At 39.1% G+C, this 22,500-nt stretch overlaps 1 protein-coding gene across 3 annotated transcripts in view; it reads left to right on the plus strand.

Annotated features, from left to right (window-relative positions):
* Positions 1-22,500, plus strand: part of col17a1 (collagen type XVII alpha 1 chain) — an 83,675-nt gene that overhangs the window by 13,606 nt on the left and 47,569 nt on the right. For 2 of the 3 annotated variants that reach the window (XM_062976288.1, XM_062976289.1), the window contains exons 5-20: positions 2,046-2,177; positions 3,192-3,239; positions 5,394-5,429; positions 6,063-6,110; positions 6,744-6,887; positions 8,245-8,400; positions 9,872-9,943; positions 11,171-11,242; positions 12,262-12,348; positions 13,969-14,133; positions 15,364-15,453; positions 15,852-15,896; positions 17,814-17,963; positions 19,298-19,501; positions 19,965-19,985; positions 20,353-20,379. In XM_062976288.1, coding sequence (XP_062832358.1) covers positions 2,046-2,177; positions 3,192-3,239; positions 5,394-5,429; positions 6,063-6,110; positions 6,744-6,887; positions 8,245-8,400; positions 9,872-9,943; positions 11,171-11,242; positions 12,262-12,348; positions 13,969-14,133; positions 15,364-15,453; positions 15,852-15,896; positions 17,814-17,963; positions 19,298-19,501; positions 19,965-19,985; positions 20,353-20,379 — 1,497 coding nt within the window. The remainder of the gene's footprint in view (positions 1-2,045; positions 2,178-3,191; positions 3,240-5,393; positions 5,430-6,062; positions 6,111-6,743; positions 6,888-8,244; positions 8,401-9,871; positions 9,944-11,170; positions 11,243-12,261; positions 12,349-13,968; positions 14,134-15,363; positions 15,454-15,851; positions 15,897-17,813; positions 17,964-19,297; positions 19,502-19,964; positions 19,986-20,352; positions 20,380-22,500) is intronic. The other variant, XM_062976290.1, reaches the window with a different exon arrangement.

The raw sequence follows: 22,500 nt of genomic DNA on the forward strand, positions 1-22,500 counted from the left end.
GCTTTTAAGCAGAGGCTGGATGGCCATCTGTAAGGGTGCTTTGAATGCGATTTTCCTGCTTCTTGGCAGGGCTTGGACTGGGTGACTGATTCTATGATTCTACAACATACAAATAGCATAGTGGCAACTGAACTCCATTTCACTGAGGCAGCCTATCTGCTTTGGGTTTTTCTCTGAACCTTGAAGGAGTTATATGAGGTACAGAATTTGTCTTGGGGAAAGGATTCAAAACACCTAAGTAGTTTCCCATTGAATCTCACTAAATCATAGAGTAGATTCATCACTTCATGGATGGCCCTCCATAGACCAAAAATGTACTTCCTGTTACTTAATCTAGAACAAACAGTGTGTGTTTACTTTCAGTGGTTCTCATTGAAATACCATTTTCAGAACCCTTTGCTTCCCTGAATGCCTCACCAATACATCGTGAATTAAGTGTGGGGGATATTGGGGCTTTGAATCCCGCAAATTGTACTTCCTTCCCAGGTTTGATTAGAGGTATGATACTCAAAATTAAATAAGCCCAAGCTTCTTAAATTAATAAATTTTTGGAGATTTGTGTCTTTGCAATCTGATCTGCAAGTTGGATTTTTAAAGTAGAATAGAGCTGGAGCTGGTCAGCAAAGATCTTCTAACAACAGTTCTTTGTTCCTAAGGCAGTTTAATGGGGAAGCCACTGAATGATACTAGTGCCAGAGCTGCAAGCAAATGTCCGAGAATGGCCCTCTGCTCAGAGTACAAAGGGCCCATTTTCCACAAAATGAAGGCTAACATTCACATGACTGTCTTCTTCGACTACAGCCATACTTCACTTTGAAGATCTGACAAAAATCCAAGGGGCAGAAAGTCATACAGTTTCTAGGTCTTTTGTTAAACTGCGTATTAGCCATATTATTCCAGACATGGCTTGTGTTTTGCTGTGAGACAGAAATGACCCCATTGATCATCACGTGTCCTTGTGAGCTTCACTCTAGTTCTGTGTACAAAATCCATGCCATCTGTTTTCAAGGGCAGGGCCTTTTTGTTAGTAGAGGAAAGGAAGGAAGAACAGAACTACATGAACTGGCAGAAAAGTTCAAGTACAATCCACTTAGACTCATCTATAAGTGGGTGCTAAGATCCATGGAACAACAATTTACATCATATATCAATTTCTGGGTTCCCCACCCCAGAAATTGTCCCTCTGTCAAAAATGTTGTTAAAATCATTTCATTCTTTCTAAGTACAGCATACTCATTTAAATATGTTATGTATTGCTCATTGAGTGAGCTCATTGTAACCTACTAAGCATGACTATTTAGAGCTGAAATTCTTTGTAAATTTCCCAGAATTCCCTTATGTAAATTTAGATGCAATTTTCTTGTCTTTAAATTAAATATATTTACTTTATTTAATTTAAAGACTATGCCCATTAAAGTCAAATGAAAGAATTTGAATTTGTGTTGGTGGTTCCCAGTGAGTGGTCCCGGAAAGTTAAAGGGATTGTGTAGCTCTCCAGATGTTCTTGGACTACAATTTACAACATTTATGAGTATTGTTTATGATGGGAATCTTATGGGAATGCAGCAACATATTTTCATTATTACCTGCCTTGAGATCCATTTTTGGTAGAACAGCAGGATATACATTTAAATATTAAGAGCAAGTCTTCCATCTTAAATTTTGAGGGTAAGTTATGTGGCCCTCCCTTTGAGGAAAAGGCTAGCTCTCTGGAACCAGAGCTCAGCAATGACATTAGTTTTGTAGAATGGCAAGTTGCTGTGCAAGCTGGATGGTTTTAGGAATTTCAATTCATAAAGTAACTTCTCCAAGATGTGTTCAACACTAATGTTGGCCACATTGTCCCTTCGATGACAGCAATTGGAGACGGTCCTCCTACAATTATATGAAAAATAATCCATGTCTTTATGGATACATGCACAAAGAGGCTTTGTGGCTCATCTGTAATCATCACATGGCCAAGAAACCAAAGAAAAACTGTCATTTCCATCTCAGTCAAATCCTCTATTGGACATGTATTTGAGGAGGTTTTGTTTCATCTATAGGTGGAAGTACTAGAATGAATACCTCCTCTTCCTCCTACAAGCAAGCTACTGCTCCTTCCTCTACACTTCCCAAATCACCTGGCTCAACCTTTGAACGAAAAACCTATGCCACCCGCCATGCGACATATGAAGGTATCACAGCATCAAGAAAACTGGGAATGAGGATTGCATTAATTAATTGTTCTGAAAATACTAGCCTGTCAACGTATAGTTGCCCTTTGCAATAACTGAGTCTCATTTGTTTTGGATCCATCTATTCCTCCAGTGGCTTCTTGTATCCTGTAGAACAGTGGTTCCCAACCTTTTTTTTTTTTGACCAGGGACCACTTGACCAGGGACCACTTTGATGAGGGACCACTCTCAATACATTAGTACCAAAAGGGTTACGAATCCATTTTTGGTCAACTCTAGATTTGGATTGGTTATTTGGGGGTGCTGATTCAGATAATTGAATTGGATTGACCACATCAGCTCTAGCTTCTGATACAGAGCATATGCCATCCAGTAGTTGTCATCTGCTTGCCCACAGAAAACCATATTTAATAATCTAGAACTGATGAGGTCTATCCAATGCAATGGCCAGCTCTGCAGAAAGGAGCAGAAATAAAGTAAATAAAATAAAGAAGAAGGAGATTCGCAGACCAGATTTTTGTTCTCATGGCCCACTGCTGGACCATGGTCCACAGGTTGAGAACTAATGCTTAGAATAAGAAATTGAAAATAGATGCAGTTATATCTATGCCTGATTTAGATTAAAGCATGATACATGGTTATCTAAACCAATACTCCAGCAATGGTGGACAGGTCATGTAATTCCTTCCGACTAAACAGTGAATCTTCTGCATATGTTCTTGAATCCTGTTTAATTTAAAGTACCAAATGCTCTACATTACTCCATTGACAGAGAGAACAGGATTCAATTCCTGCTCAGTCATGGGAATCCACTGAGTAACTCTAAGCCACAGAAAACCTTGTGAAAGGCTCCTTGGAGGTGTCAAAACTCTGAAATGCCTTGAAGGCACACAACAACACCAACAACCACAATTATTTCACTTGTGGATTTATTGTGATACAGTATTACCCCTTGCAATATCGAACAATATATAAGAGAGTTTTAAAATATATTTTCTTTTCTTTCTTCTTCAGGGAGCTCCAGTGCAAATTCCTCTCCAGAGTTTCCCAGAAAAGACCTTGGTAAATGTATATTATTAATACTATGAAGAAAAATTTGGGAACATGTACATTTTTAAGAGATTACGGTCAGGGAGCTTAACATTCTATAGTTCAAAATTCTTCTTATTCCCCTAGTGGAATAGATTATGCAAATGACACTGATTAGCATATATTTTAAATTGTTCATTTTTTAATCCTGGTATAGAATCCTTTGTTTAAAACAAATTGCTTCCTTCCTTCACAGTCATGCAATTAATAGATAATGTGATGCCTATGTCTACTATCTGGGCATATTGCAGAAGTGACTGATTTAAAAATGCTTTGTGAACTGCAAGAATAACCCCTTTCCAACCCTCTGGGTACTTGAGTCCTAATACAGTGCTGAATGAAGGCATTGTTCTATCTGGGCTAGAATAAGAAATGGTGCCCTCTTCAAACCAAAGTTTCCTACCTGAGGGAGAAAGCCATATGAATGTCTGTTCTGTTCCTGGGTGATAAAAATAAATAGTAAGTAACAGTATGACACCCACCACCACCACATCCACGGGACTGATACTCATGGTTTCATGTATCTATGTCTGACAAAACATGTCCTCTCTGGGCGCTTCCTAGGTCCGCCAGCATAACTCTGTGGTATTCTTGGGCCAGATGATCATCACTATCCACTGTTTTGCATATTTGTGTGAAGTCTGGAAACATGTGCATAATCTTTAAACACAGCATATTGATTTTACTTATTCACTGACCTCAGATCTTGTGATCTAGGACAAGATAGGAATATTTTAATGAATTAAAATAATAATGTAAATCATTGATTTTTTAAAAAAATTTTTTTTTAAACATGTCCACCAGAGTCCTGTGTCAGGTTATACTTAACTAAGTACTTAACTTCTCCTGGCCTGACCCCAATCCATCTAAAAACCCGATAGAAGCCTCATTTAGTCATATCCCATTCACTATTGGTATCAAATCTAGACCGCAAAAATTTGAGAATCCTGCCTGGCAAGGAATGCTAGCAATTAATTCAGTTCTCAGATTATAATTCACTCACCAAAGGCAATTGAAGGTATAAGACAGGCAGATTTATTCATACATGGCCATAAGAAGGAGATCTGTGGACTCATGCCCAAGAGACAAGTCTGAGCAACATGTGCTCCTGTAAGGAGTTAAATAGAGTCTGTTTCATTGTTACTGTTTGAATCCTCCCTCCCTGGCCTGGGATTGGCTCAGACTTTGATGGTGCAGCTAGAAATCTCATCCCAGCCAGTCTGGGACAAGGCTATCTGCTAGGGGATGATGAGATTATGAAATCCAGGCCCAGGAGAACAATGGAGGGTCTGGTTAGGAGGGAGCTTGACTTGACAAACCAGTTTTGAGGATATATGAATGTCTCACCCCTGGTATTGGAGTGTCATTGCCTGGGACCGGTTCACAATAGCAGGGTCGTTTAACATGGCTGTCAATACCTTTGCCACATGTATATGTATGTATGTGTGTGTGTATATATATATATATATATATATATGTGTGTGTGTGTGTGTGTGTGTGTGTGTGTGTGTGTGTGTACACAGATTTAACATGGGAAGGGGATCCTTGCTGCTGTTACTCTTTTTGCAAGGTGGCCAAGACTTAACTCCTTTTATACCATTTCAGCTTGATGCCCTTTAGCAAACTACAGATCCCCAAACTATAGATCCTATTTTATTTGGGGGGTGGGGTAGTGGTGTTCGATGACACCATCAGAACAGACCTCCTTCTCTCCATGCAGCTGATAGTTGGTAAAATAGGTTGGAGAGTGAAAAACTATCAATTAGATATCTGTGTCAAATTCATAATCACAGCTTTGTTATAATTATGATATTATTGTGATGGTTATAACACACCTACTTTACCAGGCACCAACTGCATGGGGAGAAAGAGATCCATTCTGCCACCAATCAGATTATGGATGAATGAAGTTTCTATCAGATTTAGCAAAGGTGTGGGGGGGGGGGGGGGGGAGAAAGGGATGGGGGGGGGGGGGTCAGGCCAGGAGAAGTTACTTGGTTAAGTGTTAGCTGATACCGGATTCCAGCCACCATATTCTGAGTATGATTTTAAATACTTTGATTTGTTTTCAGATTTTCAGATTCCATTTCATGCAATGGAATTTAATTTTCTTTCATTTTTTTACAGGTTCCTCTGCTACAAGGGGCCGAAGCCAAACTCGTGGTAAGATAATAATAATATATCTACATTTGTCTAACTCCTGAAATCATTACCTCCTTCTCTTATCAGTGAAACAAGTTGAAGAGAGCAGGTGGTACATAGGGTTCGATCTTGAGTGTTCAGTCAAATAAAATTGGTAGAAAGACCGAGAACCTTTTCACATGATACAATTGTTGCTCAATGATTCCATTTTAACCACTCGTCTCAAGGAGGAGGAGATGGAATCTTCAATTTGTAGTTTGGACATGCAATGGAGCTCTGAGACAAAGGATTCAAAATGCACCTCCCTAAACAGCAATCCCAAGATTTCTTAGGAAAGAACCCTATTAATTAATGGAGTCATAATATTATAAATGTTTGGTGTGAATGGACCCTAGGAATGTAAGCATAGTGCAATTTTATAATGGTTTTCCTGTCACTGAAGTAAATGATTTGCAACAAGCAATTAAGCAAGGCATGTCAAAGCAGCTGTACCATCCTTTTCAAACTTTGGGGCAAGTGAGTCTGACAAACCATATCACTCACCAATGTTACTAATACATCTTCTGCAATTCAAAGCTATGTACAGGACATCAGGTTACTAACAAGTGTCCCACCTTACAAAAAAAGCATCTCTTCTCTTTTGTCCCTTTCCAGAGAGTGAAATCCGAGTGAGGCTGCAAAGTGCTTCTCCATCAACCAGGTGTAAGTATTGCTGCTGGTTTTGTGGACTAGAACAATGGTGGCTTTGGTTAATAATCCATGAGTTTTGGCTTTGACCTCTTCCTTTGACCATTTGGTAATTGTTCTGTTTCTATGATGTTATTAAATATTTTCCTAATCTGTGGGAACAACAATGTGTAGGGTCGCAAAACTATTTCCTAGAAATGGGAAGTGGGAATCTTTATCATCCAATAGCTAAACGATACATGATGCAGTCTTGGTGGATGGCTCCTGGGATGATACATGAAACATTTATGCATCATTTATGAGGTAATTGCCTTGCCTCAATCATTCACATAATATTACAGGGGCCTAAGCATTGCTCTCATCTATGTATAACCCTCCTATGGTTTCCAACCACTTGTTTCAAGGAGGACAAAATGGAGTAGTATCACAGAGTGGAAATGCTAGGAACTGTTCACATGGCAGTAGGCATAGTTTGAAATGAACAATCATAACAGAGAGAAGGCCTTCATCATTCACTTCAGATACATCAGGGTTTTTTTTTTCATAAGATGGTTTTTTATATTAAATAATTAACTACATTTTCAGTTGTAACATGTATTTGAAATTAGCATGTGGATCTGGGTCCCCAATATCTCTTTACTCTTTCAGGGACAGAACTGGATGATGTCAAGCGACTGCTTCGGGGAAGTCGATCAGCTAGTGCCAGCCCAACCCGCTCCCCATCAGGCACACTTCCTATACCTAAGAAAGCTGTTGTGGAAACCAAGATGGTTACAGAGAGCACACAATCTGGTATGGTCTTGCTAAACTCTTAAGAAAACAAAACCCAGGCAGTGCCTTGAGACCTCAAGTGTTCTACCATGGTTTTAGTCTATGGACTCTATAAAAAACAAAAGGCAAAATATATTACAAAAAAACCCATCATATTCAGCCAAAAACAGAATCCATGAGAAAAGAATAGATAACTTTATTTATTTATTTATAATATTTATATTCTGCCCTTCTGACACTGAAGGGGACTCAGGGTGGATCACAGAACACATATACATCAAACATTCAATGCTGCTTATAACAATGACAAGACAGCAGATAGAGGTATATATAGTCTTTCCCATCTTTCGGCATCTTTGGAGGCTATGCTCGGTTCTAGCCACCGGGAGTGCTGTCGCTCCATCTCCCTGCCAAAGAGCTTTCTTTGTTCATAAACTTTCTCCTTTTTTCTGATCAAACGCTGAGCCTAAATACCTCTCAGCTTTAATGTGGTTCCTATTTATCAAACACATTTGTTTGCGAACTGCTAGGTAGGCAGAAGCTGGGCTAAAGGTCAGGAGCTCTAAAGCAGATCTAAGGAGTATATCAGCCTCTCAATGTACTTGAACTCCAATTTCTGTCACTTATACTCAGTTTGGCCCATGATGTTCATCAAAATTTGAAAGATCAAAGACTGCATGGCTTTGATCTAAAGATACAAAATCAATAAGGAATGTGTAGACCTCCAACTTCAATTCTCACTATCTCTTATGCTCACTCTTGCAGCTCCCATCAATCCTGTGCTCTCTACAGTTGATAAGAGTTCTAGTTTAATATCTGGGATGCCAACACTTTCCTCACCTCTACTGTAATAATGTGTAATTGTTACTTTCTCATTAGATTGACTGTGAATTAATCTGTCGAAACACAAAAAGACAGAGAATAGTAGAGATCACAAACCTCACAATCTAAAGACGATCATGGTTGATCGCAAAATTGTCCCAGTGGCAAAGTTTTCTTCTAATTTCTAAAAAGTGGAGTGAACAAAAGTGGCATCAATGTATAATTTTAGGTCAGTGGCAAATTGACCTAAAACATGCCAAAAATGCCCAAATGCTCCATTCAGGGGCCCGTGTATATAAGCTCCTAACCGGAAGTTCCCAAAATTTGGTTCTCCAGCTGGCTTCAACTCCCATGTGCCCTAGCTCATTTGGCTAACTGTCAGAAATACTGTAAATTAGAAATACATGGAAGACCAAAATACCCCAAAGACCTTTATTAAAAGCAGATTAAATCATGATTTCAACAGAAATAGTAATCTGGGATCTGATTATTAAGTATTAAACTACTAATCTAATTAAAATCTAATTTAAGGTGTCACTCATTAATTTTCCTCCAGTGTCAGGGACATACGACACCACCATCTTGAATGCTGCCCTGCCATCGTACATGTGGTCCTCCACCCTGCCTGCAGGGTCATCTCTTGGCGGCTACCACAACAACATGGCCCAAAGCTCTTCTCTGATCAACACTGCAGCCCATTCGACTGGATCAGGTATATTCTCAATGGACAACACCCTTAACAAGGTTACACAATCCCAAAGGAATGGGATTTCAAATTATAAAAGGTAAAGGTTTTCCCCTGACGTTAAGTCCAGTCGTGACTGACTCTGGGGGTTGGTGCTCATCTCCATTTCTAAGCCTTAAGAGCCGGCGTTGTCCATAGACACCTCCAAGGTCATGTGGCCGGCATGACTGCATGGAGCACTGTTACCTTCCCGCCGGAGCGGTACCTATTGATCTACTCACATTTGCATGTTTTCGAACTGCTAGGCTGGCAGGAGCTGGGGCTAACAGTGGGTGCTCATTCCGCTCCCGGGATTTGAACCTGGGACCTTTTGGTCCGCAAGTTCAGCAGCTCAGCACTTTAACGCACTGTGCCATCAGGGGCCCCATTTCAAAGTATAGCAGTATCTAAAACCTTTTAATGGCATTTATTTCAAATAGATCAGTGGCGTTTGTACTGATCAGTCAACTAGAAGACAGGCAACAGCACAACATCTTATCTATATTGCTTGTACCCACATCATGAAATGAAGAGACAAGACAATAAAGTGTGGTAGTAATGAGCCAGTGTTTGAGCCATTTATTTAAAAAGAGGGATTAAAGCCACCTAACATGTATAGTCGAGGAGTAGGGGTCAATCCTGAAACTTTCTCTATTGGCCACCCTTGGTCTAGCATCTAAACCCCAAAGATAATCCAAATGATCAAGGTTGCTCATCCTGGCCATTTTAATGGAAGGCCATCCTTGGGAACATTCCTTGTTTTACAGCAAACTATAGAAAACCCCATTCTAGCTCCAAGGGGAGCCTGCTTTCCAGCAACCCATCATAGAATTCAAGTCATTTTAGAAGCCTGCCTTTCATCCACAAGGGATTAGGAGCCGTGGTGGCACAATGAACTAAACTCTTGTGAACTGCTGACCTGAAGGTTGGGTTGCTGACCTGAAGGTTGCTGGTTCGAATCTGCAAGAAGGGGTGAGCTTTTGTCAACTCTAGCTTGTGGGGACATGAGAGAAGCCTCCCAGTAACACATCCGGCGTCCCTTGGGCAACGTCTCTGCAGACGGCCAATTCTCTCATGCCAGGAGCGACTTGTAGTATGTTCTCAAGTCGCTTCTGACACGATTAAAAAAAACTCACAAGGGGAGTGCCATGATGCTTAGCGAATCTATTTAAAGATTTTTTATCATGCCATAAAAAGTGACAGGCAATAGTCATTTCTCCCACCAAGCCAGTCATGGATTCAGCCTCCCTTTTTAAGTCTTCCAAAAGCAACATGTTCCCCTTGACTCAGTGAAGTGGAAAAAGAGAGACCGATATGAGGGGCAGCCTCAGTTTAGAGTAGGCTGCTGCCCCTCATCTCATGCCTGGGGATGTGTGGAAGGAAAGGTTCGGGTTGGACAACATTTTACTCTTTTACTGTATCATCAATAAATTTTTTTCTCTGTCCATCTTTCCCACAGTGTTTGGGGTCCCAAACAACTTGGCTCCCAGCTGCCCCACTCTCAACACTGGTCTCAGCACATCTTCCACAGGTATTGGAATGGTTCAGAACTTGGAACATTTATTAAAGGAATCAATATTTTAGTTAATGCTGTGATTTGTTGGTCTTATGTATTATTGTTGGGGAAAATTTTGCAGCACATTCATTTTAGCATGCATACACACACACACACACACATGTAATGCAAATATTCAGATTGACTCCACAAAACCAATGTGGTAGAAGTAACAAGTAAATCTTAGCAGTTATGCAGAAAACTATATCAAGTATTTCATTAAAAATCCTCTCCTTGCTACGCTCAAAAATAATGAATCCCAGAGAACATCTTCTGAAACATTCTGAAAAGATTGTTCTCTGATTTCTAATTGCTTACATTAGTGGCATCAAAAGCCTCCTTAGGTTTCAGTGAGATCTAGACCTCTATAAATTGAGATGCCCATATTGAAAGGATTTTTATTGGAACTACTTCTGCTTCAAAGAAAATCATGGACTCTTTCACTGTAGAATTAATGCAGTTTGACACTACTATAGTTCAATGCTATGTGATCATGGGAGCTGCAGTTTTACAACATCTCTAGACTGTTAGTGCTGAAGCCTCATCAAACTACACATTCCAGGATTCTATAGCATTGAGCCATGGCAGTTAAAATGTTGTCAAAATGTATGGATTCTACATTGTAGCTGCACCCAGAGTCAACTGATGATAATGGTTTCCATGAGATGGAGCCTAAGTGGGGAAAGTTATGCTTTCCTAAGGGGGGGGGGTCATCTCCCTGTATTACAAGGGTTTTCATTCCTGATTGTCAGTAAGGAGACTTCCATGATTTTCCTCCAGAATAGGCTCCGTAAATCTGCATAGAAAATGATGATGATGATGATGATGATGATTTTTATACACCTAGCACCATTACATTGTTTGTGCATCACCTGAGCCTCAAATATAATCACTGCACAAAGAACATTGAAATTTCCCCATCTTGACAAATCACATGGGATGTTACACAAATTCAAGCAGTTTTGAGAAAAAAAATTAGAAGTGATATGAAACATAACAGATTATTAACAGATTATAGTGCCGGCCTGTAACTATGTTGACTACACCCAGAAATGTAACTCACCAGGTTCTCGGCATCATTATTTTGGAATGAATTATTTCAGAATATTATTTCCAAGAAAAGCATTGTTCTGGTTATGTCATTTTTCTCTCTTTAAAAAAACAAACAAACATGCTCCCCAACTAGGATATTTTTCTTTGCAGTATATGGTGTTCAGAACAACCTGGTCCCAAATACAGTTAATGCTGCCAACAGTGCAACCACAGCTTCCACATGTAAGTAATACTACATTGCAAGTCATTTTTTTTCTGTACTAAGGGACCTAGGAATTAGGATCCTGTTGGAAAAATGTTGAATAATTACTCCTCTCCCTTTTTCACACACACTTTAGATAGCTGGTTGTAGAATAACTACATTGCATTCTATCTGTATTCACAAATTTGAATTGGGTCTCAGCATTTGAAGTAGGGAGGGCCATAGACCAGTGGAAGAACGCATGAGGTGTGTGCAAAAGATCTCTTATTCAATAATGAGTGGAAAACTCTGTGGAATTTTAAAGGATTATTGCCAACCATTATATAAATTCTAATTTAAATGCTTGTATTTTTCATTTTTTGCTGATTTTGTAGCAACAGGGTTTATTTCCACCAAAGTCTACTTCATTTTTGTCTCTTGAGTGCATGATATGAAACAAGTTGTTTTATGAGAGAGTATGTTTTTAGGCATTGAAAAAAAAACACTTCTAAAGCTTTGCTGTTTTTATGCACAAGCAAATCTCTGTTTTCCTGACAGTTTGGAGATTGCTGGTTATTCAGTCTAATAACTGAAACCATCTTCAATCTTCAACATTTTATTATGGTCTAAAGACCCTTATTGCACCATAGGTTTACATGTTATGCAGAATAATGAGATGAACAACACAAATATGGATAAAATTACAACAGTTAAAAACTGCTTAAAAACATGTTGGCTAAAAACATAAGTAAAAGACTACAAGAAATGTCGTCATGTCTCAGCCTGAGTTTAAAATTGAGAATTTTCGAATCCTGGCAGCCTCAGAAAAAAACAACGGCCAAGGTCACAGGGTTTATTAATGTCTAGTACTTGAACTAAAACAGCAGAGCAAGGCTCAGATTTCCACTCAGCCATGGAAACCACTTTATCCTCAGAATAAATTGTGGCAAGAAAACATAAGCTGGTGTCATCATGTCAGAGTTGACCTGAAGGCACAGAACATATCTTTTCTTCCAGCAATTGTGAAGTTTCCTTTCTCCCTCTCTCTTTCTTCCTTTAGTAACAAGTGGATATGGAGTAAAGAAAAATACTGTGCAGCAGAGCTCAGGAGTGACTAGTACTGGAGTGTCCACCTCATCTACAAATGGTGAATTTTCCTCTTATTTCATAGAATCATATAAGCATAGAGTTGAAAGAGGCCGCAAGGGCCATCCAGTCCAATCTTCTGCCCTGCAGGAAAAGCACCTCAAAGAACCCCCAATAGATGGCTATACAGACAGGATGCATCAGGGATGGGCAACTTGTTGGCTGCTACACAGCACAACTCCCATCAGTTCTAATCAGTATAGTCAATATTGATCTGTGCTGGTGACTCAGTCATGCTATGCAGTGATCCATAGTAAGGAATATTTCATGTTATTGATGGGGCTGAACTAGTATAGCTGCTGAGTGACTGAGAGGTCAATGTAGGCATGTGCATATGTTTCAGCCATGCACTTGAGGGCTGTTGGAGAATTATTTGTATTCTTTGAGGGACTTCTTTTGGGAAGGGGCAACAAGAAAGACACCAATTTAAAATGACTAAGATACTTTAAGAAGATATAATTGAATGGCACCAGGATTTGTGACATGTTTCAGATTACTGCTGCAGGTGCTGCCCAGTAGGTGCTCTTAATATTTGTGCATTTCTATTGTTACAAACAAATACTCCATAACTGTTGTATTTGCTATGGAGAGATAGATCATTCCAAATCAGAATCAGGGACTGGTTGTGAGAGTGTCCTTTGATTTCCTGGATGCCCTTTTGAAGTTATTTCAGCTTCGGAAAAGGAATAGAATAATGACCTACCATAACAAATAAAAATCCACTGGGGAGTTGCACATTTGTTACACTGGCTGGATCAATGCCTTTATCTACTGCAGTGTGGTCCAACTTTTAGTTACCTGAGGGCCAATCAAACTTTAGTATAGGAATGTGAGGGCCACAGACATTCCAGAAAGAAAACATTTCTTAAAAACTTAAAGCAGTGAGAAGGGTAAACAATTTTTCCCCAATGTTAAATTAAAATATTTTTCCAATAAGAAGGACAAGGGCCAACACAAATGAATTGGTGGGCCGCATGTGGCCCGCGGGCTGCAGGTTGGACCATACTGATCTACTGGTTGGTAACATGAATGATCTCAACAGGAAAATCCCATCAAATGGAAGTTATAAACCAGATTGTCCACTAGATGTAGCCATTGCATTTCGGAAATAAGGAGTTAAAAACTTTAGGAAAGATGTTTGAGAACTGATACTTCTTCTCAAAGCTTTTTGGCAAGTGTTTATCAAAGCGGAACAGCCTTTGATTTACATAAGGTATATAATTGCAAAACTAAATCTGGTGAGTTAATTCAAAACTCTGCTGTAGCCTTGCTGGATAAATCTGTGACAGAGGTTGTTTCCAGTAGCACCTCCAATCTGCCCTTTTTGCTATGGATGTTGCTGCTCTCGGCCGTTTCTTATATTGATGCTAGAAAAGTGACAGGTTACCTTGCACATAATACAAAATGAAATGTACTCTAAATAGTCTGATGTTCTCCTGGTGCATTTGTATCAGGGAGTGGACTGTCTGATGTTTTTATAGTTCCCTTAGCCAGGAAACCCGTAATAAAAGTTTCAATCCAAAAGTGGAGATTGAAAAACGTGGTGATTTTCTGTTCAAAGGCTAGCATTCCTTCTCTCATGTATTACATGTTTGTCGCTTGGTTTTTCCATGCCATCTAGCTGCCACCACAGTAGGCTCTCAGAATGATGACATCCTGCGGAAAGACTGCAAGTTCGTGATCCTAGAGAAAGAGAATGTAACTCCCAAGAAAGAGATGGAGCTGTTGGTCATGACTAAAGATAGTGGAAAAGTTTTTAATGCGACCGGCACTGGGTTCAGTGGAGGTTTGTTTCCTTCCTGTTTAATAATAATAATAAAACTTTATTTATATACCGCCCTATCTCCCGGATGGGACTCAGGGCGGTTTACAGTCATAAAAGCAACACAAACATTACATAACAACATAATACACATTATTAAACAAAGTAAAATAATACAATTATAACAATAAATCACACTTACATGACCAGATCAAGGAGACGGGAACCATAAACCCAATATATTAAAATGTATCATTTTAGGCTAGGGAAATCTTATGCAATATATTCAGGCTCAGAAATCAGCAGTAGTCCAATATAATTACTCAAAAACCTGCCGACACCATCAGGTGTTTGTCATGGCCCACTTAGGACTTTATCACATGAGGATGATAAAGCACAATCACAACAGGAACACAGCACCTTTGGTTCAGACTTATTGCATGATTCCATATCTATCTTATAATTCAATTGCTCTTGAATCTTGATAGGGTCATCTCTTTTCATTGACAGAAAAACCCCATCAATGTATCCAATATCACCACTATTCCTTGTGAAATAATTTCCTTTTGCTATAGTCTTTATAATGCAGTGGTTCTCAACCTGGGGGTCCCCAGATGTTTTGGCCTTTAACTTCTAGAAACCTAACAGCTGGTAAACTGGCTGGGAATTTCTGGGAGTTGTAGGCCAAAACCTGAGGATCCACAGGTTGAGAACCACTGCTATAATGGAAAGTGTAGTAAGGTCTACTGACTGTGCAGTTGCCAAAACTGCACAACTGTGTAGTTGTGACAAAGCAGAAAAACACAGCACACATGTGCTAGGTAGGGCAAACACCAGTAGAAAATGAGGCTGTGTGGGAGACTGATTATGGTAATTCCCATCACTGAAGTGTCAATGGTACAACTTCAGAAAGGCGTGAAAGTGATCACTCCAATAATACTATGCTCTGATTTCTTAAATAACCCATTTGCCACAAGCCTACAGGCTGGTGTGATAAAAGTCTTCAGACTTTATCAAACCCATCTTTCTATTTTGTTTCTTATCATATGCACACACAAATCTGCATGGGATGAAAAGATTGAAGCAATATTGTGTTTTCTGATTGGTGGCATGAGCTGTCCATCTGAAAGCCTCTTAAGCCAATATGAATTGCTGAAAAATATGTTGACTTTGGAACTCAGCCAATTTACAAAATCTGAGCGTGGGGTTTCCTCCAAGATATTACCAACTGTGTTTTGCTTGGACCTTCTGCAGGTTATTATTCTGAAGACACTCTGAAGAAAGACAAGCAGGGCATGTCCTCCTCTTACGGTGGAGATTCCTACCTGAAATCAGAAACAAATGGTAAAGCCTTGATCCCCTGCCCTTGATGTAAAACAAATTAACATCTCATATAGACAACATGAAAAAATAAATATATACATGGCAATACAATTATATATACAAAGATACATTCTGCAGCTATGGGGTCCTGTTATTGCAGCAAGTCTTTGAATAATTGTTTTGAGTACTTCTCCTTATGCATTTATCATTAAAATAATTGTGTGTTGCAGTAGCTTTTCTAATATTTACAACCCCAGTTTATTAAATTTGAAGCAAAAGCTCTATCTTTGTCCAACTATTCCTCCGTGATCTGTGTTAGGAGCAGTTATGCTGCAATGACATAATTTTCATCTTGTACAAAGTGTGTGGCTGTGTGGAAGAAACCATTTATCCTTTTGTTCCTCTTTGTCTTCTAATAGGAGGATTAAAATCTGTTTCAACAAAGGACAAAGCCACCTATGCAGGTAGGTGCATTCTCCTTCCTAGAAAAACAACATATTATTTTGAGAGGTTCAAAATGCTGTTAAGGAAAAATAATATATTGTACAAATAGGTAAACTTTATAAGACTACCGTAATTATCTGCAGGAACAGATTGAGGAGACAGTCTGTCATGTGCCAAGTAAATAATACACAAAATATTTAAGTGGGAATATTTTAATCTCTTGGAAATTACAACTAGTAACTACATGAACAGGAGCTGCAAAAAACTTCCAGAGACTCCACAACCAGCAAAGAACTTCCAGGGGCCCCACAACTAGGACAGCTTAGGTTCTTCCCTCTATTCCATGTCTTCTTGTTGAATTGGTGTTGAGCATTTCCTTACTCCAGAAGCAATGCCTCATGCAATCTTGTCTGAAGGACAAAAGCTAATCCTTTTCCCCGGAGTACACAAGAACTGAAGAGATGATGTCTGGCAATACCCAATGGTCAATCAGTAGCTGGATAACTAGAATCGTACTGAAACTTAATCACATGTCCTTGCATATCCATTACATGACCAACATTGTAGGTCTGTTGATAGAGGTTTATACTCTCCAATGGCCATATTGGATCTTGGTCTATTGAACTTACAGAAAAAAATGGTTAATATTTTTGTTAGTTGCCTCCAGGAAAGTGGAGCCCATCTGCTCTAGAGCAATCTGGAGATTCTGGACTTGATTCCAAATTAGGTTGTTTGTGTTATATAAATATGCACAGTTATTTATTAGATTGTGTTGTGGGCTGCTCTTCTGATTCTGAGGAAGAAGGCGGACAAGTGGATGAAGAAGCAGAACTTGGGGATTTAGGGTTAAGTGGTGAGGAAGAAGAAGAAGGAGAAGAGGTGGCAGATATATCACAAATCCCGACATTTCTGGAATGTCAAAGGGAGAAAGAAGTCAGAAGGAGATCACCTAGGCTAGCAGAGAAAACACTGAGCAATTAGACCTTGCCCTAGAGACAGTTGTGCTGGGAAGCTCAAGGCTATAAATTATCAGCAAGGTCAGGGCCTCAGTGCTGGTTGCAACTGACCTATTTCGGGGGAGTTCCTGTTCCAAGCATTGGATCTTGCTGAAGGCACCTGTCCTTTGCATCTTGTAAGTTTGTTTATCAAAGACTTTAGTTTTTGTCTGATGTGAAGACTTCTGTTTTACGTTTGCTTGAAGACTGTGCATTATCATCGAAATTGTACTTTCTGTTTCACTTACTGCATTATCTTTATTTTGGCTGAAGTAAAGCCTTTTTATTTACTTTCACTTATATCTGCGGCTGTTTCTGGCATAAAACTGGACAGATAGTGGCTATTTATTCATACATTAGGCAAATAATACAAGATCTGGAAGAGAAATTAGAGATCTGCCAAAGACATGTTTGGACTACCTACTGAAGAATGTGGGAGATGTCTCACACAAGCAGAGTAATTGGTATTTGCAAGCAGAAGGGTGAGCAATAATCAGTTCCACTCCCACAGTCTAGGGTCTAGCAAAGAAATAAAGCAGTCTTAGCCTTCTTTGTAAAAAATGAAATAGATTTACAAACAAATATTACAAGTTTCATAAATCTCTTTGTAAAAGGAGTTGTAACATATGCTCTTTAAACATGGAGAACAAAGACAGAACTATAGACTACAAAATGGAAAATGAACCAGCTCAGTCTTAACTGCAGTCAAACTGATGCAGGAAGAGAGAGACTATGGATAAGAGGAATAAACAGGAAATTATATGACTACATAATATGAGTAAACTCTTAAGGAGTGATGCAAACTAGCATCTGTTAGATGTATCCATCTTATGATAGTTTCTGCCTCTAACATCTCCTCCTGCTCCCCCAACACGAAGTTTTTATGCTGTTGCAGTCTAAGCTCTTAATTTTTAAAAACTTGATGTTTTTTTCTAATTGTAGAAATCCAGCGTGATAATGGCTGCGGAGGGGCAGGTGCCGCTCCTGCCTGGTGTCCTTGTGCCTCCTGTTGCAGTTGGTGGAAATGGCTCCTCGGTTTGCTCCTGGCCTGGCTGTTTCTGCTTGGCCTGCTCTTTGGGCTTATTGCTCTAGGTAGGAGATTATAACTAAACAGATCAAGGCTCAGGTTTAAAGTGCTGGTTGTGCTGAGAGTGTGGACATAGGGATCTCAGATGTATTTATTTGCGTATTCCAGAACTTGCTAAAAGGTTTCCTTTCTTGTACTACAACTCCCTAGTTAGTTTAGCCTAGGAACTATAGTCCTAAAATGCAGATCTTGTAAGCAAAGAAGTTTTAGGAATATTAGATTTCCTTGTCTTCCTATTCATTCCCACAGTCATCACCATCAACATGAGCAGGAAGAACTCTCTATTTGGACGGGACACTATGGAGTTAATTTCATAGTTACCTCTAAACTGGAAGGTTGCTCAGCCTGGACCATCCACTTGATTATGCACTTGGCCCTCCACATTTGTGGGGCTGGCTACTGCAGAATTGATTATTCATAGTTGGATCAAAATTTTGAGGTCTCTCTGGGACCTAGAAATCTCTAGACAGAAGACCTCTCTAAAAGTCTCTATGTTCTGCAGTTTGAGCCTGTGGTTAAGTTCTGCCAAATGTTGACCACAGGACTGTCCAGAAGAAGCTATATTTCCTAGAGAAGTTTTAACTCAAATGAAAAAATAGCATTTTAATTCATGGTTTTTCAGTTTTATACGGGGCTTTGTGTCCCTAAAATGTGAAGGTATGACTATACAAAGTTCTCTCAGTTAAATCCCTGTAGACTGGGGTTACAAGCACATGGCCACTTACACCTCTGATGGCTCTTTTCATCCATAGTTGACTCTGATAGGCACAACTTATATTTTTCACAGTTCAAGGAGATTGTCAGTTGTGCTTTACCTCTGGAAAGAGTTTGTGTATAATAATTATGTATAATAAAATTTGATCCTGGAAAGGCTCCATATCAGACCGAAACTGAGTAATCTTTGGCTTAGTGCCTCAATTGTATAGGGAGACTTGAAATAATATTCATGATACACACACATTTCAAAATTTAAATAATCATTACCACAAGGAAAAGTGTAGATCTGAGCCCCATTTTTGCCTCCAAAGTCTTCTGCATCTCTTCCAGATACCTGTATTTTAAATTTTGAATACTTTATTTCTTTTGTACAAAGATGTCTCTGGAAATGCAGAACCTTGCCTCTCTCTACCTCCAAAGCCCCAGAAAGCTGGCCAAAATGGCCTAAATAAATAGAGACTATGAAATACAAAATTGCTTAAGGCCTCAGCATGTCATGATCTGATCCTGGGAAAACATAAACATAAAAAGGATAAGGTCGTATCTCTAAATGCTGAAAACAGAACCCAAGTGGACTCAATTTATTTTGTAAGTGTGTTTGTTTGTTTAACTACTTATTCAGCGGAGGAAGTGAGGAAGCTGAGATCCCGTGTGGAGAGTCTAGAGTCCCGCGCCAGTTATTGGCAAGTTCCTGCTGATGGTGACCAACAGCTGATTGCCAAGAAAGAAGCACAGTATGCCAGACTTGGAGCAAGATTGAGTGACATGAATGAATATCAGCTATGGTCATTGATGAAAAGTCGACTAGATGCAGAGATAAATCAAGGTAAGGAGTTTGAAATAATTCTAGCATAGCTCTGGTGTTTTTCTGGAAACAAAAAGTTCATAATGGTGGTGTCACTAGGGTGCTTTGAATGTGATTTTCCTGCTTCTTGGCAGAGGGTTGGACTGAATGGCCCATGTGGTCTCTTCCAACTCTATGATTCTATGATTTTGTTCCCTAAGATGGAACAAAATGCTGCCTTTCTTAGAGAACGCATGACTAAATATAATGGTAGACCGCTCCATTCAATTTTTGGAGGATATATTCATGCAATGGACTCTTAGTATTACCAGTCTAAAGACATGGTGAAAAAATGGCTCCAGCACAAAATATTCTAGATTTCTGAACTACAAACATCCCATGTAACACCACTGATTTATGCAGTAATATTAAATCACAAGTAGTAGTAGTATATCATTTCTGCAGAAGATGCCTGATAGTTCTTTCTTTTGTTTTCTTTTTGCAGGTTATTTCCGAGGAGAAAAAGGTAGCCATTTCTCACACTTCTGCTTTAATTGAGAGTTATTTTTATTGTTCATGATCTCTTTTGCTAAAACACATCCCAAACATAACTTTGATTCTTATCTCAAAGAATAGGAGCCCGCAGTGGTGCTATGGGTTAAACCAGGCTTGGGCAAACTTGGGCCCTCCAGATGTTTTGGACTACAACTCTCACCATTCCTAACAGCCTCAGGCCCCTTCCTTTTCCCTCTCAGCTTCTTTAGCGGCTGATATATATGAATGATACAAAGAGATGCATAACAAAGTGAGAAAAGTCTAGAGAAAATAGCCTGGACAGAAGTTGACAGACCCTGTAATTTACGTTTTCACCCCTTTATTTTTCCCCCTTTTAGGTGATATGGGACTTCAAGGACCAAAAGGTGGGTCCAGACATCTTCAGTGTGTATGTCTTTGAGTGAAACTGTGTATACCAAGGCTACTAGTTGCCAAACTGTAGCAAATACCCAGAAGGAAAAACTGTTGTAGCCTCCCACAGCCTCCTGGGCATCCCCTGGGCAATATCTCTGTAGACAGCCAATTCTCTCACACCAGAAACGACTTGCAGTATATTCTCAAATTGCTTCTGACACAATAAGAAAAAAAATCAGATAGGCTTAGGAGCACCGGTGTGTACAGGGAAGTTTCCAAAGCTATTAGAAATTGTTGCGATTGTAGTAATATGCTTTTATTTGCACGAACAAATGCAAAACAAAGAGAGAAAAGTAGCAATAAATGCTAGATTGTGTAATGCCTAATATTAAGAAACAATTTTGTGACAAAATTGTTTGTTCATGCAAACTAAAAAAACCCACAAAATAACTTTTATGCATAGAGTGGATTAATAAATAAGACCAATTATTACTTTTAGAAGGATAATTTGATGGATAGATATAGTATGCAGCAGAATCCAAACTTTTTGGAATGAAATATTGAATACTGGAAAAATTATAATTTGGATAATATGGTAATATTCATATGATATGAATAATCATAAATTTTATGCTTTATAATTTTGTAATTATTCCTATTGTGGAGTTCTTAAGTAACTTATTTCACACTCCATGATTCCTACTGATTATGGAGAAGTATTTGCATATTTATGTATTTATAATTGTACTTTTTGTCAACAGCTATTATAATATCCATTTATTTTTATGAGTTGGAAATAATGAAAATGTAAATACAGTAAATACAAATATTAAGTTGGTGTATATTATTGCATTTAAATATGCCCTCTATAAACATATTAAAAACATTCTAATAAAAAAAATAAAGATACCCAAAAAAGGAGCTAGTGAAGTGGACTATGATCTGGAGACCAGGGTTGGAATCCCCACATGTGTCAAATGAAATGACTGAATCCAGCCCACCACATCATTTTATGTGGACCATGAGGCTTTCAGTGCCAGGGCAGCATAAATGCTTGTATAAAGTCTTACAATTACAAATGACCCTTTAAAGCAGTGGTTCTCAGCCTGTGGGTCCCCAGGTGTTTTGGTCTACAACTCCCCGAAATCCCAGCCAGTTTACCAGCTTTTAGGATTTCTGGGAGCTGAAGGCCAAAACATCTGGAGACCCACAGATTGAGAACCACTGCTTTAAAGGCAACCATAAGGCTCATGTGGCCATCAGTGATCCTGGGCAAGTTATCTCCCCTATTATAGATTTACCTTAGGACCGCCATAAGTTGGAAATGACTTGAAGGCACACAACAACATTAAACAAACCTTATATCAGTGGTTCCCAACCTGTGGTCCGTGAACCACCAGTGGTCCGCAATAACTAAAATATGGTCCATGGCTTCACCATTACTACTACGGATAATAACAGAGCCCAACCAAAAAAACATTTTTGTGTCTTCGTTTTTAGACCTGTTCCTGGGATTATTTGGAGTGCTGATTTAAAAAATTGCACTGGATAGACCACATCAGCTCTAGATTATTAAATATAGTTTTCTGTGGGCGAGCAGATGATGACTACTGGATGGCATATGTTCTGTATCAAAAACTAGAGTTGATGTGATCTATCCAATGCAATTTTCTGAATCAGCACCCCAAATAACCAAACCGAATCTAAAGTTGACAATAAACTAATTTGTAAGCCTTTTGGTACGCATGTTGGAAAGTGGTCCCTTGTCAAAGTGGTCCCTGGTTCAAGTGGTCCCTGGTCAAAAAAAGGTTGGGGATCACTGCCTTATATAAAGGAAGATATAGCTTCCTAATTATTTTGGTTTTAGGTGAAGAATTAGCATCGTTGTATGTCTGTAGCACTGGAGAACTAGATGTCATCAGGCTAATATAAATCAAATATGAATTTCTATTTAATCGTGCTTAGGATTATTGATACGTCAGTCACTAGATCCTATGAAAAACCTCAGGGCGGATTACATTACGCATATAAGGCAAACATTCAATGCCTTAACATAGAACAGAGACAGAGACAAACGCAGGCTCCGAGCTGGCCTCGAACTCATGACCTTTTGGTCTGAGTGATTTGTTGCA

The sequence above is a fragment of the Anolis carolinensis genome, chromosome 3, assembly GCF_035594765.1.
Source record: "Anolis carolinensis isolate JA03-04 chromosome 3, rAnoCar3.1.pri, whole genome shotgun sequence".
Lineage (NCBI taxonomy): Eukaryota > Metazoa > Chordata > Lepidosauria > Squamata > Dactyloidae > Anolis > Anolis carolinensis.